The following is a 25,734-nucleotide window of genomic DNA, read 5'->3' on the forward strand; positions in this document are numbered from 1 at the left end:
ACATGAGAACAGAAATGTTACAAGAAAAAATTTAAAAGTCAAATTAATCAGAAAACATACAATATATATCACCAGTAAATTTTGTAATAAAGATGGCTGAAAGAGGAATGTATACTCTTGAGGTAGAAAACAGTGGGAAGGAGGTTCCAAACTAAGATAAAACATGGAAGGAAGCAGCAAAAGTATTACTAGTGAACTTTGACCTCAAGCGGAATAATCCAGAGCTGGACCTCCAAAACCTACATCTCCTCACAAATAAACCACCAGCAAATAAGCCAAACCCCTTCTGACCCCACTTCCTTCATCCTAACAGTTCTAAAATCAAGAACAGAAGAAATAAACAGGATACATCACAAATCTTTGTCCCCTAAGCCCAAAGACTTTAACTTGTTATTAAAACCTTAAAAATTTACAGAAGTGAAAATATGTTATCCCAATACTAGAAATAAAGTGCAAATGTCCAGGTAAAGCTGCATATTGATTGAAACATCATCGTCAAGTACAGCTAAAACAAGAAGTATAAATTACAGGCACCAGAGCCTTTTTTGCTTTAATGGGGGGGGGGGGGGGGGGCCGAGCCTGAAAAGAAAAGGACTCTTGATGGCTTAAAAAAGAGGGCAAAGAGAGGCTAAGAAAGATACACAAGGGGAAGTCAATAATGTCAAATACAAATTTTGAGGGCTTCTCACTCTGCTTAGGACTTGTTTCAATCATTTGTGGTCACCCTGCATAAAAATTCACAGCTTAGCAAGAATACCTAGTGAGATGTCATAGTACTGATTCACTTCATTTATGCATATCTGTATTTCAACATCTAACTTTGTTATAAAGATACTTTCTTCCCAAAGGATTCTTACCCAAAACTGTACTGTTCTCTAGATCACACTTGTGATTCAGGGTGACTCTCCCCTCTTTTTCTGTCAAGCCAGTTCGCAGCTTCAACTATCTTGCTATTAAGGTTTCCTCATGTATTACTCTCAAATATATTAGTCTCATTTTCACCAAAACTCTGTCTCCAGTGTTTTGGGGGACTTAACTCTCCTACAGAGTACACAGCTGTAATTCAATTTCTTCCACCGCCACCCTTGGCCAATGGTAATTTTACAAAGTTTCAAACACTGGTTACCTTCCCTATCTATAACAGTAAATATATCTAACGTAGAAAAAAAAATCAGTGCTTCTCAAATATCAGTTGTGAAATATCATGATGATTTAATAATAATTTCCTAAATATCACAGCTGTGTATTTTATAAAGTAAAAGTGAGTTACTAGAAAAATGAGCACATATTTGAATGTGGCAGTATCAAATTATTATAGAAGTTCCTAAAAATTTACTTTCAGTTTTTTAACTTACCTCCCTATAGACAGGTCACAAATACTTCAGGGACTAGCGTCAGTCCCTGGACATGAGCAGTACTGCCCTAATGCGTATATTCTCAGGATACAACTCTTCCGGAAGTTTGTCACACACCTCACAACAATAAAGCAGCCGAGACAAATGGCTATGAACCTGTTTAATACTGTTTTTCACATCCCACATTTTACTTCAACCCGTCCCTGTAGATATAAGGCCCTCAGTCATAGTCTCTTCGCTCATCTATGATAGACAGAATTTAAAAATTTGCTGAAGATCCTAACTCTCTACTTGTAATCAAGCAGTATCTTCTGATTGAGTACTTGCTTCAACATATTCCTCAACTTCAAAAAACCCCAACTCAAAACATCTTTTCACCATAAACGCTTCTGCATCTAGAGAATTTGCTCCTATTTAGCAATCATCAGATATTTAAATTACCACTAATTAATATGCTGTAAGTAGGTTCATGTATTGCCTCTTCAACTAGACTTGAGAGGAGCAGTAAAAACATCAATACTCTTTTTCAATTTTCCACATAGTACATAATAAGTCTGCTTACAGTAAAAACAGTTGACTAATCTGGTCCCAATAATTCACATACTCACCAGGCAAAATGCAGCATACCTGGCCCAAGGACTGGCCCGAATGAGATTTCCAGAAAATAATTTAGCTATGATACAGTAGTAGGTATGGCCTAACTATCTGTTCTCCAATATCATTATGAAATAAAATGTCTGAGTAATCATGATAGCCTGCTTAGATCAACCGAGAATTATATTTACCTAAATTTGAGTTACTTCCACTAAAATTGCTTCATTAAACAGACATTAAGAATTACTACAATAAAAGAAACTCTACATATGCCTTCAATTCGCAACATGTAGCATGCAACACTCTTATGCTAAGAGTTTTTCTAACACAAATAAATTTTAAACCTCAATTCAACCATTAACAATTTTAAAACATACGCAACCTGTACCAACATAGATTCCTAACTATATAGTCCACTACTGGAAAAAAATCTCTTACGTCCCTTCATATTATTTTAAATGTAAATAGCAAGAAAATATGGTCCTTCAAAGATATACTACGTGAACACCAAATTTCTAAGTAGAGACTAACACATAGGTCCTTTCAGTTTAGAGATACTGAATTTTAAAGTTGAAAGACAACACAGCAATTATCCAGGCCATGTTCATCATTTCATGGATGTAAAGATTACAGCCTAGGAAGTTGGCTCAAGGTCACAAAGCTAGAGATCCAGGACCTCAAAAGTTCCAACACAGTGCTCATTTCACCACATTAATCTGCTTCCATTCCAAATACTGAGGTCACATTGGTAATAACATTTCCTTTTACTACTTTCTTTACTAAAATGAATTTTAAAAGAACAGGCACTATATATCCTCCTTTTTCCAATCTCCAGAGATTTTTACTATTTTCTCAAAAACAAATGTGAGTAGCTCTAAATCATATATTTCAACTTTAAGGTACAGTCCACTTAACCCTCATATTAGGAACACTTTTTAAGTGTTTATCTGCCATTCTAGTCTTACTTTCTACTCATATATTGGAAATGGGACTTATCACAATTAACTGATTATTAAAAATGTGAAAAAGACATTAAGGGGACCCCTAAAACTACTTAAGGGCTTTGTATTTTTCCTTACACCAAATAGCTCCAGATAATTTGATTTCTAGCTTGTATCTGCTTTTCAGCATTTCAGTTTCCTTCCATATTGATGGGCTTTTGCCTATTGTCACTTCTCACTACTGCCAATGAGTCAGCCTGTGTCCAATTCTTTTCCACTTCTACTATAAGGATTCAAAAACTACATATTCCAATTTATGAGAATAGCATGTAAAGCAAGAGTAAATGTGTTCTTGATGATAGCCCATAAGGAAGTCTATAAAATCAAGCCCACACATTTTCATTTATCATTAAAAGCATTCTGTAATTACCTCCTTGATCTGATCTGTTTCAAAATGGAGATAATACTAGGTACCTAAGGTATTGATGTCATTTATACCTGACCCCATAATTCTTGAGAATATCTAGGCTTCTTGAATTTCATTTTATACTACCCTCTGATCAGATAACTTCCTAAAAGCATCTTAAACTTATCAGTCTCCTAAAATTAATATTCTTTATATGGGGGGGTCTTTCTTCCATTACTCAGGAAACTGAAATTAGTTATAACACTGTAGTAATTTCCACCAAGATTTACAACCTCCTGAACATCTTTAGGGGCTACTGATCCTAATCAAAACTACTACCTTCTCTAGATTATTATTACTATTAACGTAATGATTCTCATTAAGATTTAAAGGCATCAAACTATAATAGAATTTCATTTCTCCTTGTCATAGAACTAAGTCCCTATAAAAAACTTCAAAATCTATGCAAGGCCTATCAACCTCAATTCCAAATTAAATTAAATTAAATTTCTAACAACAAGAGATTTTAAACTGTTTTCAAACAGGTAGAACCAATTATGAAAAGTTGAAGATTTTTAAGGTTGCCTTGTAATGAGGTGTTTAAATTAAGGGAAAAATCTTTGAAATTTAGACAAAGCAGTCAAAAAATAAAGTTAAAACATGATTAATGTGCCTGTAAAGGGTCACATTAACAGCAACTACAACAGTAAATTAGATGTTTTTTTAAAAACAGAATACATTAAAATAAAGAAAATGAGCAAAAGAAGGATTTCATCCCTTCACAAAAAAAAAATCTCTATTTCATGCACAGAGACAAATAAAATTCTACATATATGAAATATGTAACAAGGAAAAGGTCAAACAAAAGCAAGAAAAATATCAGTCTATAAAAGGACCCCCCAACTTAAGAGAATATTGACCATTATATAGGTGATAACCCCAGTATCACCTGTATATTCCCTTTAGTCTCACATAAGTTTCAACTTCACCTACCTTTCTTCTCTGAGAGATGTTGAGGGCACCAAAATCATTAAACAAGGATGAAGCAGGTGAAGTTAGAGGATCTGGAAGGTAAGTTACATAAGTTTCCACACAGACAACTCAAGTAACCCACAAATCTAATAAATGTTTAACTTGACAATGCTTATAACAGTAATAAAAATCATACACCATAGTAACAGTTAAACTCAATGCCTCACATACAGTGGATGTTCATAATATTTTCTAAGTGACTAAAACACAAATTAGAGAATACTTCTTTCAGCCAATACTCAGTACACATTTAATCAGAAGCTATATGGATTAGGGTGTATCTGTTTGCTTAGAACCAAAAGAAAAATCAAACAGAAAAAAAGAAAAGAGGACTCTTAACCATGCTATTAGTAATGTGTTTAGGAAGGAAGGAAGTCTACCTGTAGTAAATGTTTGTATGCTTGAGACCAAATCATGAGAAAAATTATAAGGGGCAGTGAGGTGGGAAGGACAGTAAACCATATTCCAAGTGACTGGACTTGGATTTTAACACTTAGGCAAGGCCTTAAAGCCATCTACTCTAGAGAATATTCCATCCTTTTATCACCAGATATTTTATATTCTTATTAAAAATATAGGTAAATTAAGTTTTTAAAGATGGAAATATTACACGTTTCAAAACACAAACATGAAATTCAAAGATTTTATAGTTTCAAAGTTCTATTACTCTATGGCCAGAAATTACAAACAAGTGTAACTCTAAATTGTTTTTCATTTAATAAATCAGAAGAGCTTCTGAAAAGGTGTGCATGATATACATGGAAATACTTTATCTTCAATTCTGAGCTCTAGTTAATCTTAAGTTTCTCATTAAATTATCTATAAAATTCTTAAAACCATAGTAAATGTTCTCATTTAAAGGAACCTTAAATCTCTTCATAATTCAATATAGACTGCTGCTTAATTTCTCCAGCTTTGTCTGCCTGAATTTTCATAGTCTGGTCCTTCATTAGAATAAACAACAATTTAATAATGCAAAGAAGGAGAAGCTAATAAAATAACAAGATGTAAAATATTTTTATGTAATTTATACATTCAAGGCACTTATAAAAATAGGTCATATTACTCATCCTTTATTCTACTTTTGATAGCATTTAAAAGTCAACATATAAACTCTATGGGAATGCTAAAAACATTACACTACTAATTAGTTTCTCATAATTTTATTCAACATAAAATGTTTCTTTTTTCCTACAGCAAAAAAAGCTGAAATATCCAAGTATTGACAGAAATTTGATACACACACATAAAATGCCTATCTCAGAAAATAATCAACATGCAAATTTCTATTCTCACCATTAATAATAATTGTTAGCATTTTACTGATGCAGAGTATTAACATTCCATTGTTACATATTTTTAAGAAACCATTCTTGAACATTTGTTTTTATTTTTTGTTTAACATTTGTTTTTAAAATAGAATACAGAAAGATACTTGGAAATTCCGTATCAAAAGCCTTAAAAACGACCATAATCTTTGAAACAGTAATTCCATGTCTAAGAATGTTTCCAAAAGCATAGCTCAAAATATGAATAGATTCATACACATAGTCCAATATTAGAGTATATACTTTAAAAAAAGTTTTAAAAAAATAGTTTAGTAAATTATGGAAATAATAGAATTCAATTTATAATGATCAAGAAACAGTCATAATTTAAAAGTACATCTAATGCAATCTTAAGTATCATGTATATACTTAGCTAAGTATTATTGCATATTATTTATGTATACATATGTATATATATTCACACTCAGACATAACCATTATTTGGAATTATACGGAATCCAAATAATATTTATTTGGAGTGAAAATAACAGATCATTCTTATTCTCTTCCTTATACCCATTTATAATTTTCAAGATTTCTACAATGAACATATTATTTTTAGAGTCAGAAATAGAAAGAGGGACCAAGTCTTACCATGGCCTGCATATGGCTTGGCACTGTCATTTAGAAGGCTGGGGGAGCTGCTACTATTAGTCATTCTCTGAAAAACAAAATAGATACACATAATATCACTGAGAAATACAGAATTAAGAATATTCAACCAATTCAGATTCTCTTTGCTTCTTCCCCTCTAATCTACTTCTCGTATTACTGACACTCTAATCCTCTAGAATGTCACTACGTGGATTATAATAATTCATGCAAAAATATCCAAATACTCTCTATAACACATCAAATGAAAATTTAACTCACTAGTCAGATATTTAAAACCAAAGTTGCACACCTATCCTGAATTGCACTTCCATAACTTACTAGATTGGGCAACATAAGTAACTATTAAGTCTCTTGTCTATAAAATATAAATTCCAATATCCATCTCAGAAGATGTGAAGTGACTATGTATAAAGTCAACAAATGCTTTCTAACATCCTCTCCTAATGCGTATTACTATTCATATACCTTATAGATTCTATAAAATCAGGCTATTCTCTGTTCTCTAAACATGTTCCATGCTTTCTTATACTCCATAGCCTCTAGTCTCTGATCCTGAAAGGCCTTCACTCCATAGCCACAAAACACACAGAGTGAAATTAGTCTCTTTCCATCTATCCTCTACACACTCCAATGCCATCCCACCCCATCTTCACCCTTGAAAGCTCACCCTGAATCCAACCGTATCCCACCTAACCTTATCACTTCCTAAAACCTTACCTCCTACTCAACACATTTAGGAATAAATGAAGACTCTAGACATCCCCCACCACTAGAATAAACTTCTCTGTTTAGCGTCATATAAATTCATACTAAAGATACCTGCATCAAGGGATACTTTGTTTCCACTGGGCTTCCAAATCCATTGACTCCAATAAAGCTGGTGCTGAAATAGGAATCTGTGAGACTCGTATCAGTTAAAGCACCTCCATCTATTCCAGGAACTGAAAAATAAGAAAAATTCAAATATTTTAATTGTTTAAAAGCACAAAATATTGATATAATTTCTGTCTCTCTAAATAAATTTTAAAGTCTCAAATTTCTGTCACACTTATTTTTATTTATCTGTTCATAACAAAAGGCAGGACCAAATAAAATTGGCTCAGCTCTAAAAATCTGTTCATCAATGCTCAAGCTGACTGATGTCTTTCCCACAGATAAAGTAATTTATTTTATATTAGTCACGTAAGCACCACCAAGCATAACATGAAAAAACAAAGCACACCTGTCATTTTTCTCATCATTTTCTTTCTTTATCTTTGCAAGAAGACAGAATATAAAACACTGCAATTTCTCCTGTGAATCTTCATAAAAGAAACAGATTTAAGTTTCTCAGTACTGAGAAATTCTGTTAAACTCTTAACCTATCTTATGAAACAGACCAGCAGTCTCACATTAACTCATAATTCAGTAAAAACTATTCTGCATATGTAGCAATGAGATAGAGTTCAGAAATACAGATAAGCTGTTGATTTTGGGATAGGTGAATACAGAATGATTATAACTAGTAGGACAATCCATGATATAGCAACAAAGTAATGGACAATCTGTTGTAGATGCTACGTCTCTGTAACTACTTGGAACGCTGCTATTTTCCAAGCTGCCAGTTAAGTACAAAGTCGTATGCTTTACAAATCAGCTAAGCTCAAAATAGATTGTCCTTTTCTAGGCATAGCCTCTGAGAACCACTGAAACCACTCCAACCCCCAACTAAGAAGAAAACTAAACAAAATGCTGATGGCTGAATATAGGGTGCTATGATCTGAATTTCTGTATAACCACAAAATTCCTATGTTGAAATCCTAACCCCCAAAGATAATGGTAAAGGAGGCAGGGCCTTTGGGAGGTGCTTAGGTCACGGGAGTGGAGCCCTCAGGAATGAGATTAATACTATAAAAGACACCTACAGAGATCCCCAGCCCCTTCAACCATGTGAAAGCACAAGGTACCCATTTATGAACCAGGAAGTAGGTTCTCACCAACCACCACACAAAATCTACCAGTGCTATGATCCTGGACTTCCCAGCCTCCAGAATAGTGAGAAACACATTTCTGTTGTTTATAAAACATCCACTCTGTGGAATTTTATTATAGTGGCCCAGACTAATACATAGGGATTCCTTGGAAAGCAATCTGAGGTAATTTTTAGTCTCTATTTTTAAGATTTATTTCACAAAATGTCCACAATTAAAATGTATTCCCTTTATAATTACAAAAAGATTATTTTTAATGGTTCATATCTTTTAAATTAGTGTTTACAATTTCAGATGTAGCTGAAGAATATAATCAGAAACATCTAGATTTATATGTGAAATTGTTCATCACTTTGTCCATTTATATACAAGTATTAAAAGTATTTTAATAATTAGACACAATGTGAAATGCCCAACAACAAAAAATTAAGTAAATTCTAACATATCTTTTCAAAGAATACTATGAAATTATTTAAAAATCGTAATAATTAATGTCTGGGATTTATTAATACTCTAGCAAATGAAAAACTGGGAAGAGAGACCAAATAAAACTGGCAAAATGCTGGTCCTTGTTAAAGCTGAGTGATAGGGGATTATTATATTCTCCTCTCTACTTTTATCAAAGTTTAAAATTTTCCATAATAAAAGGTTGTAGAAAATAAGGTTAATAAATAATGGTATGTATCATAACTATTTACAATGTGAAGTGAAAAGGGAATGCATTTTTATTTATAGTATAATTAGTGTGCTTACATATATACACACACAGATTATAAGACTGAATATATATATACATATATACATACACACACACACCAAAATTTTAATCTCGTGTTATTTGGTTGATTGAATGGGAGAGATTGATCTTTTCTCGTATTACTTTTCTATAATGTAGTTATTTTCATAACGATGATGATGACAGAGAAATCCATAAGGGGAGAAGTTCCTATATTCCACCAAAACCCTTATAGCATCTACTATTTACCTCTTCCTAATAAAATAAAATGGCTTTCAAAAATAAGAGTACAATTCCAGAGTCAAATTATTTTTAATATAGCATTTTTATTTCAATTTTTTTAAATTTTAAACCCAATTTTCTCTTTTCTTCCTATGTTATAGAAGCTAATACAATAAAACCATTATTGAACTTGCCAGAATTTAAGTATCTATGGTCAATGTCTTACCTTAGTAGATTTTAAGCAAGATCCACTGGACTAAAAATAAGCACCTAAGCATAACAAAATACTTGCAAAACAAATGAATATTAAACTGTCAGAGGGCAATAAAACAATCTTATAAACATCCCATCCTTTATAATACTTTATCATTTAGAAGTATAGTTTGCCCTAATTTATTACCAAATTTCTGGTAGTGATTGAGTCTCACTATATTAAAATTGGTTTACATTCCTTTAGAATACACAACTTTGACAGAAGAAACTTTATGCTCCCTAACAAAGAAAAAACTGACTGGGCTTAACAAAAAAAAAAACAGGGAGGAAGGGAGAGGGTTAAACATGGCCAGTAATTAGGGTTAAAAAATTAAACATTCCACATAAAGACCCAAACTGTAAACAATTGGAAGAAAACATAGGGAAGAGCTACTTGACATTGGTCTTGGTAAGAATTTTTTTAATGAGACACCAAAAGCACAAGCAACAAAAGCAAAAATAAACATGTAGGACTATATCAAATGAAAAAGTATCTACAGAGCAAAAGAAACAATCAGCACAATAAAAAGGCAATCTATGAAACAACTGAAAATATTTGCAAACCATCTCTCTGATAAAGGGTTAATATCCAAAATGTATAAGGAATTCCTAGAACTCAATAGCCCTCTAAAAATATCCAATTAAAAAATAAGCAAAGGACTTGAATAGACATTTTTCCAAAGAAGACACACAGATGACCACCAGGCACATGAAAAGATGCCTGATATCACAAATCATCAAGAAAATACAAATTAAAACCATAGTGAAATATCCCCTTACACCTGTTAGAATGGCTATTATCAAAAGATAAGAGGTAACAAGTTTTGGCGAAGCCATGGAGAAAAGAGAATCCTTGACCACTGTCAGTGGGAATGTAAACTGGGGCAGCGACTACTGAAAACAGTATGGAGGTCCCTCAAAAATTAAAAACAGAACAAATGATTCAGCAATCTTACTTCTGGGTAAAGTAATTCCCCCCTCCCCCCGCCTTCTCCAAGGTTTCACTTTCCATAGTCACCCATGGTCAACCTCAGTCAACCACATGGAAGCAGATGATCCTCCTGACATATCATCATAAGGCCAGTGGTAAACTAACACCATGTCACAATGCCTACATCATTCACCCTACTTCATTTGATCATGTAGGCATTTTGTCAACTCACATCATCACAAGAAGGGTAACAGTACAATAAGATATTCTGAAAGGGAGAGAAACCACATTCACATAACTTTTATCACAATATATTGATATATATTGATTGTATTTTATTATTGTTCTTAATCTCTTACTGTGCCTAATTTATAAATTAAACTTTAGTATAGGTATGTATGTATATATATGAAAAAGTATAGTATATATAGGATTCATACTATCTGTAATTTCAAACATCCACTGGGGGTACTGGACTGCATCCCCTGTAGATAAGACAGGATTACTACTTTGTATATATATACAAGGAAATGGAATCACGATCTTGAAGAAATTTCTGCACCCCCATGTTCACTGCAGCATTACTCCAAGACATGGAAACAACCTACATGTCCATTGACAGATGAATGGTTAATGAAAATGTGATATCTATATAGATATATAGATAATATATATGTGTAAAATGTGGTATATACATATGTATATGTGTATGTATTCATACACACACACACACACACACACACACAAAATGAACTATTACTAAGCCATAAAAAAGAAGGAAATCCCAACATTTTTGACATCATGGATAGACCTTGAGGGCATTATGCTAAATGAAATAAGTCAGAGAAAGACAAATAGTGTATGTTCTCACTTATGTGGAATATAAAAGAGCCAAACTCAAAGAAATAGAACAGAACAGTGGTTGCCAGGGACTGGGAAGTGGGAGAAATGGGGAGATGTCGGTCAAACTTCCACTTCTAAGATGAGTAAGTTCTGGGGATCTAATGTATATCATGGTGACTATAATGAACAAAACTGTATTATATACTTGAAAACTGTTAGAAGAGTAGTTTAAAAGTTATCACCACAAAAAAAAAAAATGTAATTATGTGAAGGGATGGAGGTGTTGACTATCCCATGTGGTAATCATTTTGTATATACTTGTATCACATCATCACGTTGTACACCTTAAACTTACAGATGTTATATGTCAATATCTCAATAAAGCTGAGAAAAAAAATTCCACATATATACTTACACTTAACTTTTCCTATTTTGGAAAGAAGAGAATGGGATTTGATACTTGAAGAGTAGTTAGGAAAATCACTAACCTATGATACATTATTCTATTCTGTATATATCATGAAGATACTAATTTTTTTAAGTTACTAAGAATAGACACATATCCCACCTACCTTATGAGATGCACAAACAGAAAAAGTGTGTAGAGTACTTTTAAAGTTTAAATTACATAAGCATAAGACACGTTAGAGAATTTAATTACCAAGACTAGATAATTAAGAACTTTTCACTACTTCAACCCCCTATTTTTGCAATCCACTTTAAGTAAACTTTACACCATCTCTATGGAATAATAGTTTGCAATCCACTATAAGTAAAGCTTACTATTTCTATGAAAGCTCTATTATCATCTCTATTATTGTAACTTGAATCTGTACAGAATAATAAGCAATTCAACAATCACTGTGTAGATATGAACCTCAGTCTGAATGACAACTGTGGCAAGGTTGATATTACTTTTATTGTGCAGTTAAGCAAACTAAATGATTTAGGGAGATGAGAAAGCTTGCCCCATGTCCCAAAGCTAGTTAAGTGACAGAACTGGGATGTAATGGCAATCTCTCGATTGCATGAAACTGCCTTCCAGTTTTTCAGAGAGGGAATTAGAATCAAAAGATGAAATTTCAAGCCTGTACTTTTAAAATGATAATGAGGCATTCAAACTTTGAACCAAAGGATCTTACAGTACCTAAAGAATCAGAACTTATACATCTGTCAACAGTTACCATATAAATGTGTATGATGATAACCCACTTTAAAAAAACAAAAACCCATCCTCACAACTTAACTAAATAAATGTTCTCCTTCTTCTTCAGTCTTGTCCCCTCTTGATGAAACGGGTTTAACTTTCCAAAAACATCAGAATAAACCAATGTTACCCAAAGGGAATTCTGAAGTCAAGTAAATTTGGAAAAGGCTGGAAAAGTAAAAGTAAACCCAATTTCTTCACTACACAATTTCTCAGAGCCTGTGTCTACAATGTGAACTGTGACAACTCAAAAAGGAGATAGAGTACTTCCCAAATGTACCTAAAGAACCCTTTCTACATGGAGCAGCTTGAGGGTCTAGAATTCCATAGAACAGCAGAGTGGCGCAGCGGAAGCATGCTGGGCCCATAGAATTCCATAGAACACACTACAAAAAGTGACCTCTGAAAATACTGAGTGGTTTTCCTCTGCCAAAGAGGGCATCATAGGCAAGATGCTGGCAATGCTCACCCTATGTGATAAAATCCAAACTTCTCAGTCTGACATTAAAAAGCCCTCAACGATCTGTTCTCAATCCATCATTTCCCAAAGGTACTAGGTTTGAGTCTCAGTTTTGCCACTTACTAGCCACAAAGTTTTGGGCAAAATGCTTATAAAATGTAGATTATACCATTACTTGTAAAATGAAATTCATACCATCTACTCTGCAAACTTCAATGAAAAATTATGAAAAAACAATAAAACAGTATCTTGTAAGAATCCTGATGGTTGCACAACCCTATAATATAATCTACTAAAACTGAACTGTACACACTTACAAAGGGTGATTATAGCATGTAAATTGTATTTCAATAAAGCTGTTTTATAAAATCAGTGGAGAAAAAAGGAATTATTCAATAAATAGACTTAAAACAACCGGGTATCCATCAGGGGGGAAAATGAATACACAGATATTTCCGAAAGACCAAAGATTATAGTGTAATCAAAGTTTAAAAAATAGATAGATATACACATACACATCTATTATAAAAAGATCTTTATAATAATCGTAACATTACTGAACTCCCTCCTCCAGTCAAAATGATATACTCACTATATTTTGAAAGTCTACACTTTACAATATGGAGTACCATCAATTCCTATACCTACATACACACACACACACACACCCCAAATTCCTATACCTACACACACACACACACACACACACACCCCTCTATGTTCTTCAAGACCCAGATATATGGTGGAAAAGAAAAAAATACTTGAAATTAGAGACACTGAGTTCCAATCCTACTTTTGCCACTCACTGGCTGTAGGACCTTGAGCAAACAATCCTCTAAGTTTCATTTTTTCATCTGAAAAAGAAGGCAATACCATCTCTCACAGGGTTGTGGTAGGGACTCAAGTGAAGCAACCTATGCAAAGTGCCTAGCATCCTGTCTCTTAGGTAATCATAAACATTTTTTCCTCTTCACCTGTTTCTAGAATGCATTGCCCAATTATTCCAAGCTGTTAAAACCTCTACCTCTTACCATACCATTCATTTGACTAAAAATATATATACATTTCCTTTGACCTATCTTTTACTGCTGTCTTCAACTATTTAAACCTTTAAATTCTTACATGTTTCTGTACCATCTACCCATCTAAATTATCTGTTAACTGGGGCGCCTGGGTGGCTCAGTTGGTTAAGCAACTGCCTTCGGCTCAGGTCATGATTCTGGAGTCCCGGGATCGAGTCCCACATCGGGCTCCCTGCTCAGCAGGGGGTCTGCTTCTCCCTCTGACCCTTCCCCTCTCATGCTCTCTGTCTCCCATTCTCTCTCTCAGATAAATAAATAAAATCTTTAAAAAATAAAATTAAAAAATAAATTAAAAAATAAATTATCTGTTAACTGAGATTTGGGACTACTTCTATTTTTTTGGTAGTCTAATCTAGTACCACATTTGTATAAACACTTATTTACAGTTAAGCCCTTTTTAAAAATAGGTATCTTTAAAAGATGATAAAAGAGGGGCGCCTGGGTGGCTCAGTCATTAAGTGTCTGCCTTCAGCTCAGGTCATGATCCCAGGGTCCTGCGATCGAGCCCCGCATTGGGCTCCCTGCTCCGCGGGAAGCCTGCTCCTCCCTCTCCCACCACTCCCCCTGCTTGTGTTCCCTCTCTCGCTGTGTCTCTCTCTGTCAAATAAATAAATAAAATCTTTAAAAAATTAATTAAAAAAAAGAATCATTGAAAATGTAATTAGTTAAGATGAGGTCATTCAGGTGAAGCCTAATCCAGTATGACTTTATTTTTCTGGTTTCACTATGAGTTTCCTTTCTTTTTCTTTTTTCCTTTTCAAATTTTTTATTTAAATTCTAGTTAGTTGACACCAATAGGACTTACGACTTTATAAAAGGGGAAATCTGGACACAGACACATACACAGGAAGAATGTCTTGTGAAGAAGAAAGCAGAGATCAAGGTGATGCTTCTACAAGCCAAGGGATGCTAAAGACTGCAGACAAACCACCAGAAGCTTGGTGAGAGGCACGGAATAGATTATTTCTCACAACCCTTAGAAGAAAGCAACCCAGCCAACACCTTGATCTCAGACTTCTAGGCTCCAGAACTGTGAGACAATAAATTTGTTAATCACCCTCCCCCAATCCAGACATATAATAAAAATAAAAGATTAAATGGGGGATTACTAAACCAATAAACATAAGCTTTAAAAAGTATCTTAGTTGAAATTAAGTTAAGAAGTTTCTAAGTAGCCAAGATAAAGAGGAAAAAATGTAAGTTAAAAATACTCACCTAGTAAAATAACAAATACCAATTTTTTAGAGCAAAAACACTTCCTAGCACTAAGCTCTTCAGAAATTTTTATAAGGATTTTTATATATGGAGTACTGATCATCATGCATCTTCATATAGGTAAAAGGAAAATTTCTAGAAACATGTTTTATACTAATTCTCAATAGAAGTAGAAAACAGTATTAAACCACACCCAACTGAGGTAATAAAAGGCTAAGAATATTAAGTACTTCCCTTTTTAGCCATTTACCTAGACCAATCTTCGCCTCTTGAACTCTCATCCTCTTGCTTTGAAACATTCATTTCTGGTTCTGACAGAGAGACAGATTAGATATAGATAGATAGATAGACAGATAGACAGACAGACAGGTAGACAGACAATAATAACAGCTGCCGCGTATTGCTTATACACACAATCTCAACAGTCCTTTAAGATATATATCATTATTGCCTATTTTGGTGGCAGTGCCAGAGATGAAATTTGAAACAAGAACAAACTTATTTGAAAGGCACCAAAAATCACTACACTACATTCCTCTCAGCCATTCCTACAAACTCAGACTCACCTTTACAACCACCTATTATTAAATGTCTTCAAGTACATGTGTGACAGGTACTTTTAAGCTAAAAGATATATCCTTAACTCCTTTCTCTCTCCCATCTACCCTCTCAAAGTAGCTGCTTCATCAAATCGCTCTCAAATGCGCCCCCTATATTTCATTTCCACTTGCCTGAATCAAGTCCTTGGCATTTCTCTCTTCCACTGTCATAAGGCTACTCCAAACTGTTCCCTATCTCCATCCTTGGAAGCCAAAAACTCCTATGGTTATCTCTTAAAGACATAGATCTTATCACTTCACTTAGCAGAGCCTACAAGGGCCTTCACAACGTGGCCACACAACCTACCATCTGGTACCATTCTCCATAATACAGCCTCTTCTCCACATCAGGTGACTACAGAACAAAAGCACGCACAATGCTGTCTTTCAAAATCAGTGTCCTTTCATCTGCCTAAGATGCCTTTCTTTTCTACCAGGTATGCTTCATACATCTTTCAAAAAATAGTTCAAATATTCCCTCTTTATGAGACCTTCCAAAATATCCCTGAATAGAATTTGTTATACAACTTTATACCTATAGGGTATCATACTATGCCAAAATTTATACATTTCAAAATCCTTTACTAGACTACGCATTCATAAATGGCCAGAACCACACAGCTTTGCATTCCCTGATACCAGTATAATACCTGGCACAAAAGTGTTCAAAAAAAGCTTGATAATTAAACTCTCTAATCAGTGCCCAGAATGTACATATACTATGTCATATTTACTAAGTAGTCATCTGCATACTGCAAATAAAATACACCTCCAGAGGCAAGTTGACATTGTTTTAAAAACTGTAAGTTCTACCTGGCAAACTGGCCCTTATGAAAGTTATCACGTGAACCTTTGCACCAAGATAGACACAGCAAGGCCTATGGGAAGACCCAAAAAAAAAAAAAAAAAAATTCCTGAAACAGCAATTTTACATGATCAAAGTGGCTTAACAAGAGCTCAGCTGAGAGCTTAGTGTTTCACACTGGAATATACATAGTACACTGTTTGGAACTGAAAATTTAAGATATACATTATTACTTAGTTTCCAGAATCAGAGAGGAACTGCAATACAGTAAGACTGTGGTAAACACTGGACTCTGAGGAGCACTACAATACTACAGCTCTTCCAAGGTACACTGGCTACAAACTTGACAATAAACAACTAAATAAATTGGATTCTCAGGTGAAGCTATTTAATATTTAGCACTGCCCCTTTGATTACTAATTGAAAAATGTCTTCCAACAAGACAGTTCCAGTTTAGGATCTGTGTCAAGATAATTGCTTTTTCTTTGCAATCAAAATCTGCCAAGAAATAAATGTTTTGAGAAGTTTTCCATTGTTCTTGCTTTCTCAGTAGAGTAAATCGGAATTTAATAATAGAAATTGTGTTTCTTAAACCAGCTTACTCCTTGTGCAAAGTATCAGTGTAAGATCATCCAAACCCATAGTTTATTGAGAAGTTAGGAGCAGAGTTGGCTTTTTTTTTAATAGCAATTATCATCTTTTAACATACTACAAAATCTTGGGGGTTATGTTTACAAATACTGCCCACACTACCCATTAAAATGGAAGGCTCACAAAGGAAGGAATATTTCATTTATTGGTAACTAACGTATACCAAGAATCTAAACAGTAGCTGACACAGAGCAAGTGCTCAGTAAATGTGTGTTAATCAAATAATTAAATAAAATTAATGAATCTCCACTTTTAGACCTAATTATACTAAGTTGAAAGTTTGCCAAAATCTAAGTTTTTCAAATACATTATTTGTTTACATTAAATCTTTTTATAATATATACCAGAGGACTCAGCTAAAATTTTTATTTTAAAAACTGCCTTTATCATTTTTCCAAGCCTTGGGAGTAGGGAGAAAATACCCTGTCCCATCATTGTCAAGACTCTTCCTCAGAGATAGCTGACATTGCTATAAAGTCTATGAGCCATAAAAGGTCACTTATGGAATTTAAGAGGCCCGATTCCATTTTGTTTTTCTTCACCTCTGATCTCATCCTTTCAATCAAGTATACAGTCAGATTCAGGAACAGCAATATTAAATGACAGAATAAGCTTAGGAACAGATAAGCAAAATAAGAAAGTTATATCTAATAATTTTTAAAGTCCTTTCCCGTTTTTCCAGCTCTGTCATGCTCTACCTAATATTTATGAAAACACCCTAAGATAACCCTATCAAAAATGCAGATAAACAACGAAAGACTGTTAAATAATAACACTAGTCTTTTATTAAATATACAAATGAAATTTCCCAACAAGTATTAACAAATACTAATCTATTAAGTTGCAAAAGATGTGATTTATAAAACTATCTCTAGATATGTGAGCCACTGGGAAAAAATCTTGCTGGGGCAGATTTGATATGGATGACTATTTCAAATATCTTATTTCAGCTAATAATGTATAAAATACAGATTTTTTTATCAAGCTATAATTGGCATGGAATGTTATATTCGTTTTAGGTGTACAACATAATGATTAGATTTATGCATATACTGCAAAATGATTACCACGTTAATTTTAACATCAATCACTACACAGTTACCATTTTTTCCTTATGCTGAGACCTTTCAAGATGGACTGTCTTAGCAACTTCCAAGTAACAATATTGTTAACTATAGCCACCTTGCTACACATTACATACTCAAGAATTATTTATCTTGTAACTAGAAGTTTGTACCTTTTGACCATCTTCATCCATTTCTCACACCCCTCCACTCCCCACCTCTGGCAACTACCAATCAATTCCCTGTATCTCTGAGTTCAGGGATTTTTTAGATTCCACATATAAGTGAGATCATATGGCAGTTGTCTACATAATTTTTTTTTAACGTACCAAGTTTGAACCAAATTACTGAAGATTCTATATGCTTAACATATGTGCATATATTTTGTGTGAATTTATGTATCAATGTACATAATGCATTAAGATACAACAGCTTAGTGCCATTATTTGTAATAAAAGACTATAAATAACCTAAATATCCATTAAAAAGAATAATACAACATACAGTGGAATATTATGCAGCCTTTAAAAAGAGCAAGGTAGATTTGTGTGTGTGAATGTCGAACAAACCACAAGATACACAATTCAATGAGAAAATTCAAAGTGCTTCCGTGTGTGTGCACACGTGTATATGTGTCGGAAGGTGCTAGAAACATATAAATGATTGTATAGGCAAAGAATATTTCTGAATGCATACATAATAAATTAGAAAGAGTAACTATCTTTTGGAAAGGAATCAGGGAACTAAAGGAGGGAGACTATTTTTCACTGGGTACCCTTTTGTGTTAAATTTTTAAACTGTGCATGTATTACATTTCTAGTTCCCAAAACAAGACATTGTTTCCTATTTTTTTAAACTGGAATTTTTATAATAAAAAATGTAATTAAAAACTAGCTTTAGAAAAACAGGAACAGGGGCACCTGGTTGGCTTAGCCAGTGGAGCACGAGACTCTTGATCTCAGGGTGGTTGAGTTCAAGCCCCACATTGGGTATGGAGTTTACTTTAAAAAAAAAAAAAAAGGAACAATAACTTTATTTTTAAAGAAAAAATAGATAACAAAACAGACATCAAAAAAGGGGAGAGCTTTTTTAAGGAAGAGGATTGTTATCTACATGCCAATTAACTCAGCCAAGATTAGTGAGATCAACATGCCCTTCCCTGTACTGGATGTTAAACTGCTGAGCAGTCAGTGTTTTTTAAGAGTTGTTGGGAGGGGAAGAGGATCTAAAGATCAAACATGAAGTAATTTGTTTTCTAGAACATGAACATTTAGAACACAGAGCATTTTAGAGCTAAAAGCATTTTGGACATCATGTACTCCATACCCCATTCTCCCATTTTACAGATAAAGAAACATTATTGCCACATGGACTAAATGACTAGTTTAAGATCACAAAGTTGATTTTGTAAGAGCACTAAAATCAAAATCTTTGTACTTGTATATATTGGCTTTCTAACAGCTATATGAAAACAGTACATAAAACAAGTATTTTATCATATTCCACTTATATAATCTCAGACTAAACTATTTTATAAATAGGATATAAAGTTAATATGGAAAAAAAACATGAGAAATACTGCTACAAAACTTAAGTGTGTGTGCATGCACACACAAATTATGGACTGAACTGTTTTCTCTCAAAATTCATATACTGAAGCCCTAACCCTCAATGTAATTGTATTTGGAAGTAGAGCCTTTAGAAGCGCAAAAGCAGTATATTAATAACTATTAACCCCAGATAATAAGATGAGGAGATTGGTCTACTTTGACTTTATACACTACTGCTCCAATGGAAATTTTTACAAAAAACAGTTGAGTTTTGTAACTAAAAAAAAATTAAATAAGTGAAAATCAACCCTAAAATATATAAATAAATATTCAAGTCTGTCAATAAATGCTCCTAGCACAAATCTTTAAAATATCATTTCTGGGTTACTGTAAATGTTCATCACTTTGTACACAAAGTAGATATGCCTATAGAAAAGCAAACCAAAAAATGCTGTCCCATAATAAATTTCCCGAGTTAAAAAACAGAAAAATTCAGCAATAAATACAAATGAACTCTTGATACACACAACCTGGCTGAATCTTGAGAGAACTGTGCTTAGTGGGGGGGTGGGGGACTAATCCCAAAAGATTTCATGCTACATAAGTCCATTTAAACATTCTTGAAATGACAAAATTACAGAAAGGAGAGCAAATTAGTAGTTGCCAAGTTTGGGGAGGGAGTAAGGGAGGGTTACAAAAGGGCAACTAGAGGGTGATAAAACTGTTCTATGTCTTGGACTGTGTTGGCTGGTACACAAACATATAAGCAAGAAATTCCACAGAACTAACTGCACATGTGTGGGCACACACGAATGCAAATCAGAGTACAGAAATATGAATATGAGTGGGCTGTATCAATCAATGCTGGTTGTGATACTGTACTACACTTAGGAAACATGTTACAGTGGGAGGACAATGAGTGATGGAACAACAAGTTCTCTGTGTATCATTTCTTACAACTGCATGTGCCTCTCTAATTATCTCAAAATAGAAGGTTAATTTAAAAAGTAAAAAATCCGGGATGCCTGGGTACCTCAGTTGGTACTGAGCGTCTGCCTCTGTTCAGCTCAGGTCATGATCCCAGGGTCCTGGAATCGAGTCCCGCATGGAGACCCCTGCTCAGCGGCTCCCCCTGCTTGTGCACACTCTCTCGCTCTCTCTCTCTCTCCCTCTCTCTCTGACACATAAATAAAATCTTAAAAAAAAAAAGGGAAAAATCCTATAAAAGGGCAAAAATATAAAGATATTCTGCTTTGTTTTGGCAACCATTTATCTTCTTACATGGCTATTTCAAATGCATGTTTATGGAAAGAGTGTGCACTTTTACGCACTTTTATTCATTAACTGAATCTTACCTCAAATTATGATAATACATCCCTCTTTGAATATTCCTCATAAAACTTATCAAGGCTTAATATGATCTTATACATGTGTTTGTATTCTCCTCTACAATACAATCTGCCCTCTCCTTTAGGGCAGAATTTCATTTCATTCAATGCTGTATTCCTATTACCTAGTTTAGTCAAAGCTTGTCCCCTTGCAAGCACAATATAAAATGAGTGAAATGAATGGAATTATAAAGTCTTTGTTATACAGTGTGTGTATTATCCAATAAAAATGTTTAAACCTATACCAGCTATCCTAATGACAAATTCCCACTACTCTCTTTCCTGTTAGCTGATACAGGTAAGTGTAATCCTGACTTAAACAGTTTGCCACACACATTATATAATCCAAAGTAAATGAACTTTAATTTATCCACTGTTCTCTTCCATTTGGACAGACAACCACAGCTTAATAATCTAGGTATTTCACTAGTCTTAAAAGTATATTCTCAAAAATTGGAGAAGAAAAGAAAATATACAACTTACAGACTTATTATTAACAATACTGAATAAGAGCAGCAACTACGACTAAAACCTCACTATGGGCCAAGCAATGCACTGATAGTGTCATATGCAATCCCACTGCAACTCTGAAGTAAGTGCTATTGTTACCCCCATTTTTAAAATAAGAAAAACTGAGGCTTAAAGGTTTAAAATTTAAACAAGATCCCAAACTAATAAGAAAGCCAAGATTCCATCACAGATGTGTCTTACATCAAAGCCTTCACTGTTAATTAAGGAGTCGAACTGAAAAATATGTCTGTTTTTGGTAAAATAAATCCACTGGATTTCAAATAATGTACAAAAAATATAAACATTGGCATATAGTTTAGCTGCTAAAAATTGAGCACCCTGAAGATTAAAAGTCTAGCTAGCTGAAAATTAGAATTACATTATTAAAATGTCAAGAATCAGTAATTCAATTGAACCCAAATCAAAACACATTTAAGCCTCAGAAGATCCCAAGTCCAACAGAAATACAAAATGTCAAAAACTTAAATTCTTCTTCAGGGGCACCTGGGTGGCTCAGTTGGTTAAGCGCCCGACTCTTGATTTTGGGCTCAGGTTATGATCTCAGAGTTGTGAGATGGAGCCCCACTTCAGGTTCCACGGTGGGTATGGAGCCTGCTTAAGATTCTCTCTACTTCTCCCTCTGCCCTCTTCTCCCTCTACCCCCCAACCCCCCACCACCGCTCCCAGGGGTTCTCTCTCTTAAAAACAAAACAAAACACTTAAATACTTCTTTACAAAAAATAAACTGTTATTTGCCAAACAAAAATCCTGAATGCCAGAACATGTTTACTACTACACTGCCAGGTGAGCAGAGGAGCTGGAGAGCTGGACTAAGAAAATGTAATACTCTGTATACATAAAAGGTAAGCAACAAATTAAAGTATGGTTCCTTCACAAAACTGAAGCATCACTGCAATTAAGTATATTAAGAAGAAAAAGCCTTTGTGCTTCAGTTTTCCAATACTTGCAAAATAAGGATAAAATTTTCTCTTGCATTTACCTCAAGTTTTAACATGATCTGAAACACTAACAAAGCAATTCTGCTTTGTGAGGTAGTAAAGCAAGGGTCAAAAACTCAAACGCCTAAAAGTAGCCGGACACATAAAAATCACATCTAAGTTAGGGAGGAAGGCAAAACCGAGAGTCTTGCCCCAACAGTCCTAATCCCAATACAAGTAAGAGCTGCCCTTCAAAGGAAGTCAGAAATCTACTTCTATATTACATCTTTTGATTTTTAAATGTTAACTAACTACAATCCACACACATGCAAGAAAAAATTATCCTATAAATTTGAGCCACCAAAATGGCTAAAATTATAAGACCGCTAATACCAAGTATTGGTGAGAATGCAGAGCAACTAGAACTCTCACACATTGCCACAGGGAATGTAAATATGATACAACCACTTCAGAAATCATCTACTAAATCTGAACACATGCATACCCTATTATGACCCAGCAATTCAACTCCCAAGTGATCCAACAGAAACCTTGACTTTTTCATCAAAAACCATGTTCAAGAATGTTCAAAACACTGTTTTTAATAGACAAAAATTGGAAACATTCCACTGCCCACCAACAGGAAAATGAGAAAATGAAATGTGGTATATTCATACAATGTAACACTATACAGAAATGAGACTACAACAGGCTGTTTCTGCATCACAGGAATGGATCTCACAGATGTGTTTAAAGAAAGAAGCCCATTCCTATAAAGTTCCAAAAAAATGAAAAATGAATCTACTGTGTCAGAATGTAGTGTTAGAAATCAGAAGTCACATTTGAGAAAGGGTACTGACTGAAAGGGGACAAGAGCAGGACTTCTGGGGTTACTGATTAGGTCCTATTTTCTTGATCTGAGTACTGATTATAAGCTGTGTGTTCATCTTGTGAAAATTCCAAAAACTTCTCATTTGTATACTTTTCCCTGGGTATGTATACCTCAATAAAATCTTTTAACTCACACATGCACACACCAAAGATTCCATGTAGCCCAAACAAAATATTCCTGCAGGCAGATCTAGCTTATCAGAGCAGATCAGTTTATGACCTCTCAGCTAAGGAAGCGCTGTACAATCTTACCTTTAAAGAAGAGCAAAGAAAAAATAAAACTGTGATGCTAGATGATCAAGGCAGCAACTAACAAAATTTAAATTTCTCCTGATAGCACTACCTCTTAGAATGTGTTGCCTAGTTTGTCTCATGCACTTAACAAATCAAGCCTGTTTCCAAAGATACAGCAAAGAATCCAGTAAAAGGTGGAAAGCAAACTAAAAATTAAACACTTAAGTGTAAAAATTCAAAGCAGCCATTAAATTACCAACACAATCCTCTTCCCTGATTCCTGAACAACTTTACTTGCCACTCACTGATACGAAGCCATTTGCTCTCATCTAAAAGGAGTCACAACCTACATACTACTCAGTTACCAAGAAGTCTACAGCAAAAAAGAGGAGCCTCAGGCTTCACCCAGGCAAGTTAAAGCAAGCCCTACAGAACCTAAATACATAACTCAGCTATTTAATCAAATCTGTTAAATGCCTTCTTTTGCAATAACTACCTGTTCTCTCAAGATCCTATATCCCAAACAATTACTTTCCTTTTCTGAGGTATGGAATGATCCTCACCTTTGAGCCATTGCCAGTATCTTTCCTCCACCTCCCATCTTCACCTGTTTACAATATCATGCCTTATCTTTCATGTCCCAAATCTACCTACCTATGTGTATTAGAAAATCCTAGAAAGATAACATTAAATTAAATGCCAGCATTTTTGAAAATGCCTTTCTGTATGTAACAAAGCTACCGATTAGTTTACCGGTACTATTCAAACACTTTTAAATTACTTTGAGCCACAAATCACGGGACCAGCAAAAAGTTTACCTTGAAAATGCAAAGTTGCTACTCCAAAGGGATAAATTTCCACCAGTAAAGTAACCATTTTTTACAAAACACTTTTAGTTACAAATTAATTTTCTGAGCATATCAATCTGGCCAAATGCATCTACATTAAAGTTAGGTCCATCACAGCAATCTTTTTTAAAAAAGCAAATCTCTGGGAAAACACTAAATAATCCTCATAAAGCAAATAACTGCTAAATAAAGGGGGGGGGCAAAAATGTATTAACGTCCAAATTGCCTATCAAATTATTTTAAGATCTAAAAACTGTTTAGAATGCCCAAGAAAGTAAGCCTTCCCCCTTTTGGTTTAGAAATAGTCAATATACTGAGAAACAAAAAAGAAAAATCTGCCACCTGCTCTGCTTCTTGCTTAAGAGCAACCTTCTGTAAAATAGATTGCATTTACACTAATAATTGTAAACTCCACTCATCAAAAACTAAAAAGTTTCAAGGCAATAGATAATGACAAGTGAAAAAGTAAAAAGTACCAACAGCTTTAAGATACTCGAACTCAAGTGCTCAGTCGCACACAAGTGAACGCTGCACAGGACATGTTTTAAAGGCTCCATGCTGAGTTTGCTGGATACCAAGTTGTAGAAGACAGGATCCCTACTGACACCCAGCAAACTTATCTTGGCTTCAAGAAAACTATGCTGAAATGCGAGTCTTGATATATTCCTAATCTGAACTCTCGACTAAACCTAAACACAACATAAAAGCTGCTGTCCCTTCACTCCTAATCCTTAGAAAGCATCCTGCCTGGAAAATCTTTCTCCCATAAGCCTCACACAAACTTTTTCCGTTCTTTCAATCTACTCTAGGAAGCCTCAAGCCCGCCCATCACCTCCCGCCCCCTACGCACACACACCCACTAGGGAACCTCAACACTCCGCAGACACCACTCCACACGGGCACGCAAAACACATGTGCCTGCAAACCCAGCCCCTTTCCACACCCCCCCGGAAACGACACCCCCTTTCTCACACACCGCACGCCACAGCCCATCCCCCTTCCTCCCCGCCCCCACTCACAGCACCCCAGTCCACCCACCCACGTACCGGGGAACCCAGCCTCCCCTC

The 25,734-nt window shown here is 34.5% G+C and overlaps 1 protein-coding gene across 6 annotated transcripts in view; it reads right to left on the reverse strand.

Annotated features, from left to right (window-relative positions):
- The window catches only part of PAN3 (poly(A) specific ribonuclease subunit PAN3), a 130,009-nt gene that overhangs the window by 103,495 nt on the left and 780 nt on the right, over positions 1-25,734 (reverse strand). For all 6 annotated transcript variants that reach the window (XM_032403288.1, XM_032403287.1, XM_032403285.1 and 3 more), the window contains exons 2-4: positions 7,091-7,212; positions 6,251-6,317; positions 4,290-4,360 (exon numbers count right to left, since the gene is read on the reverse strand). In XM_032403288.1, the coding sequence (XP_032259179.1) occupies positions 4,290-4,360; positions 6,251-6,317; positions 7,091-7,212 (260 nt within the window). The remainder of the gene's footprint in view (positions 1-4,289; positions 4,361-6,250; positions 6,318-7,090; positions 7,213-25,734) is intronic.

The sequence above is a fragment of the Phoca vitulina genome, unplaced genomic scaffold (assembly GCF_004348235.1).
Source record: "Phoca vitulina isolate PV1807 unplaced genomic scaffold, GSC_HSeal_1.0 scaffold5, whole genome shotgun sequence".
Lineage (NCBI taxonomy): Eukaryota > Metazoa > Chordata > Mammalia > Carnivora > Phocidae > Phoca > Phoca vitulina.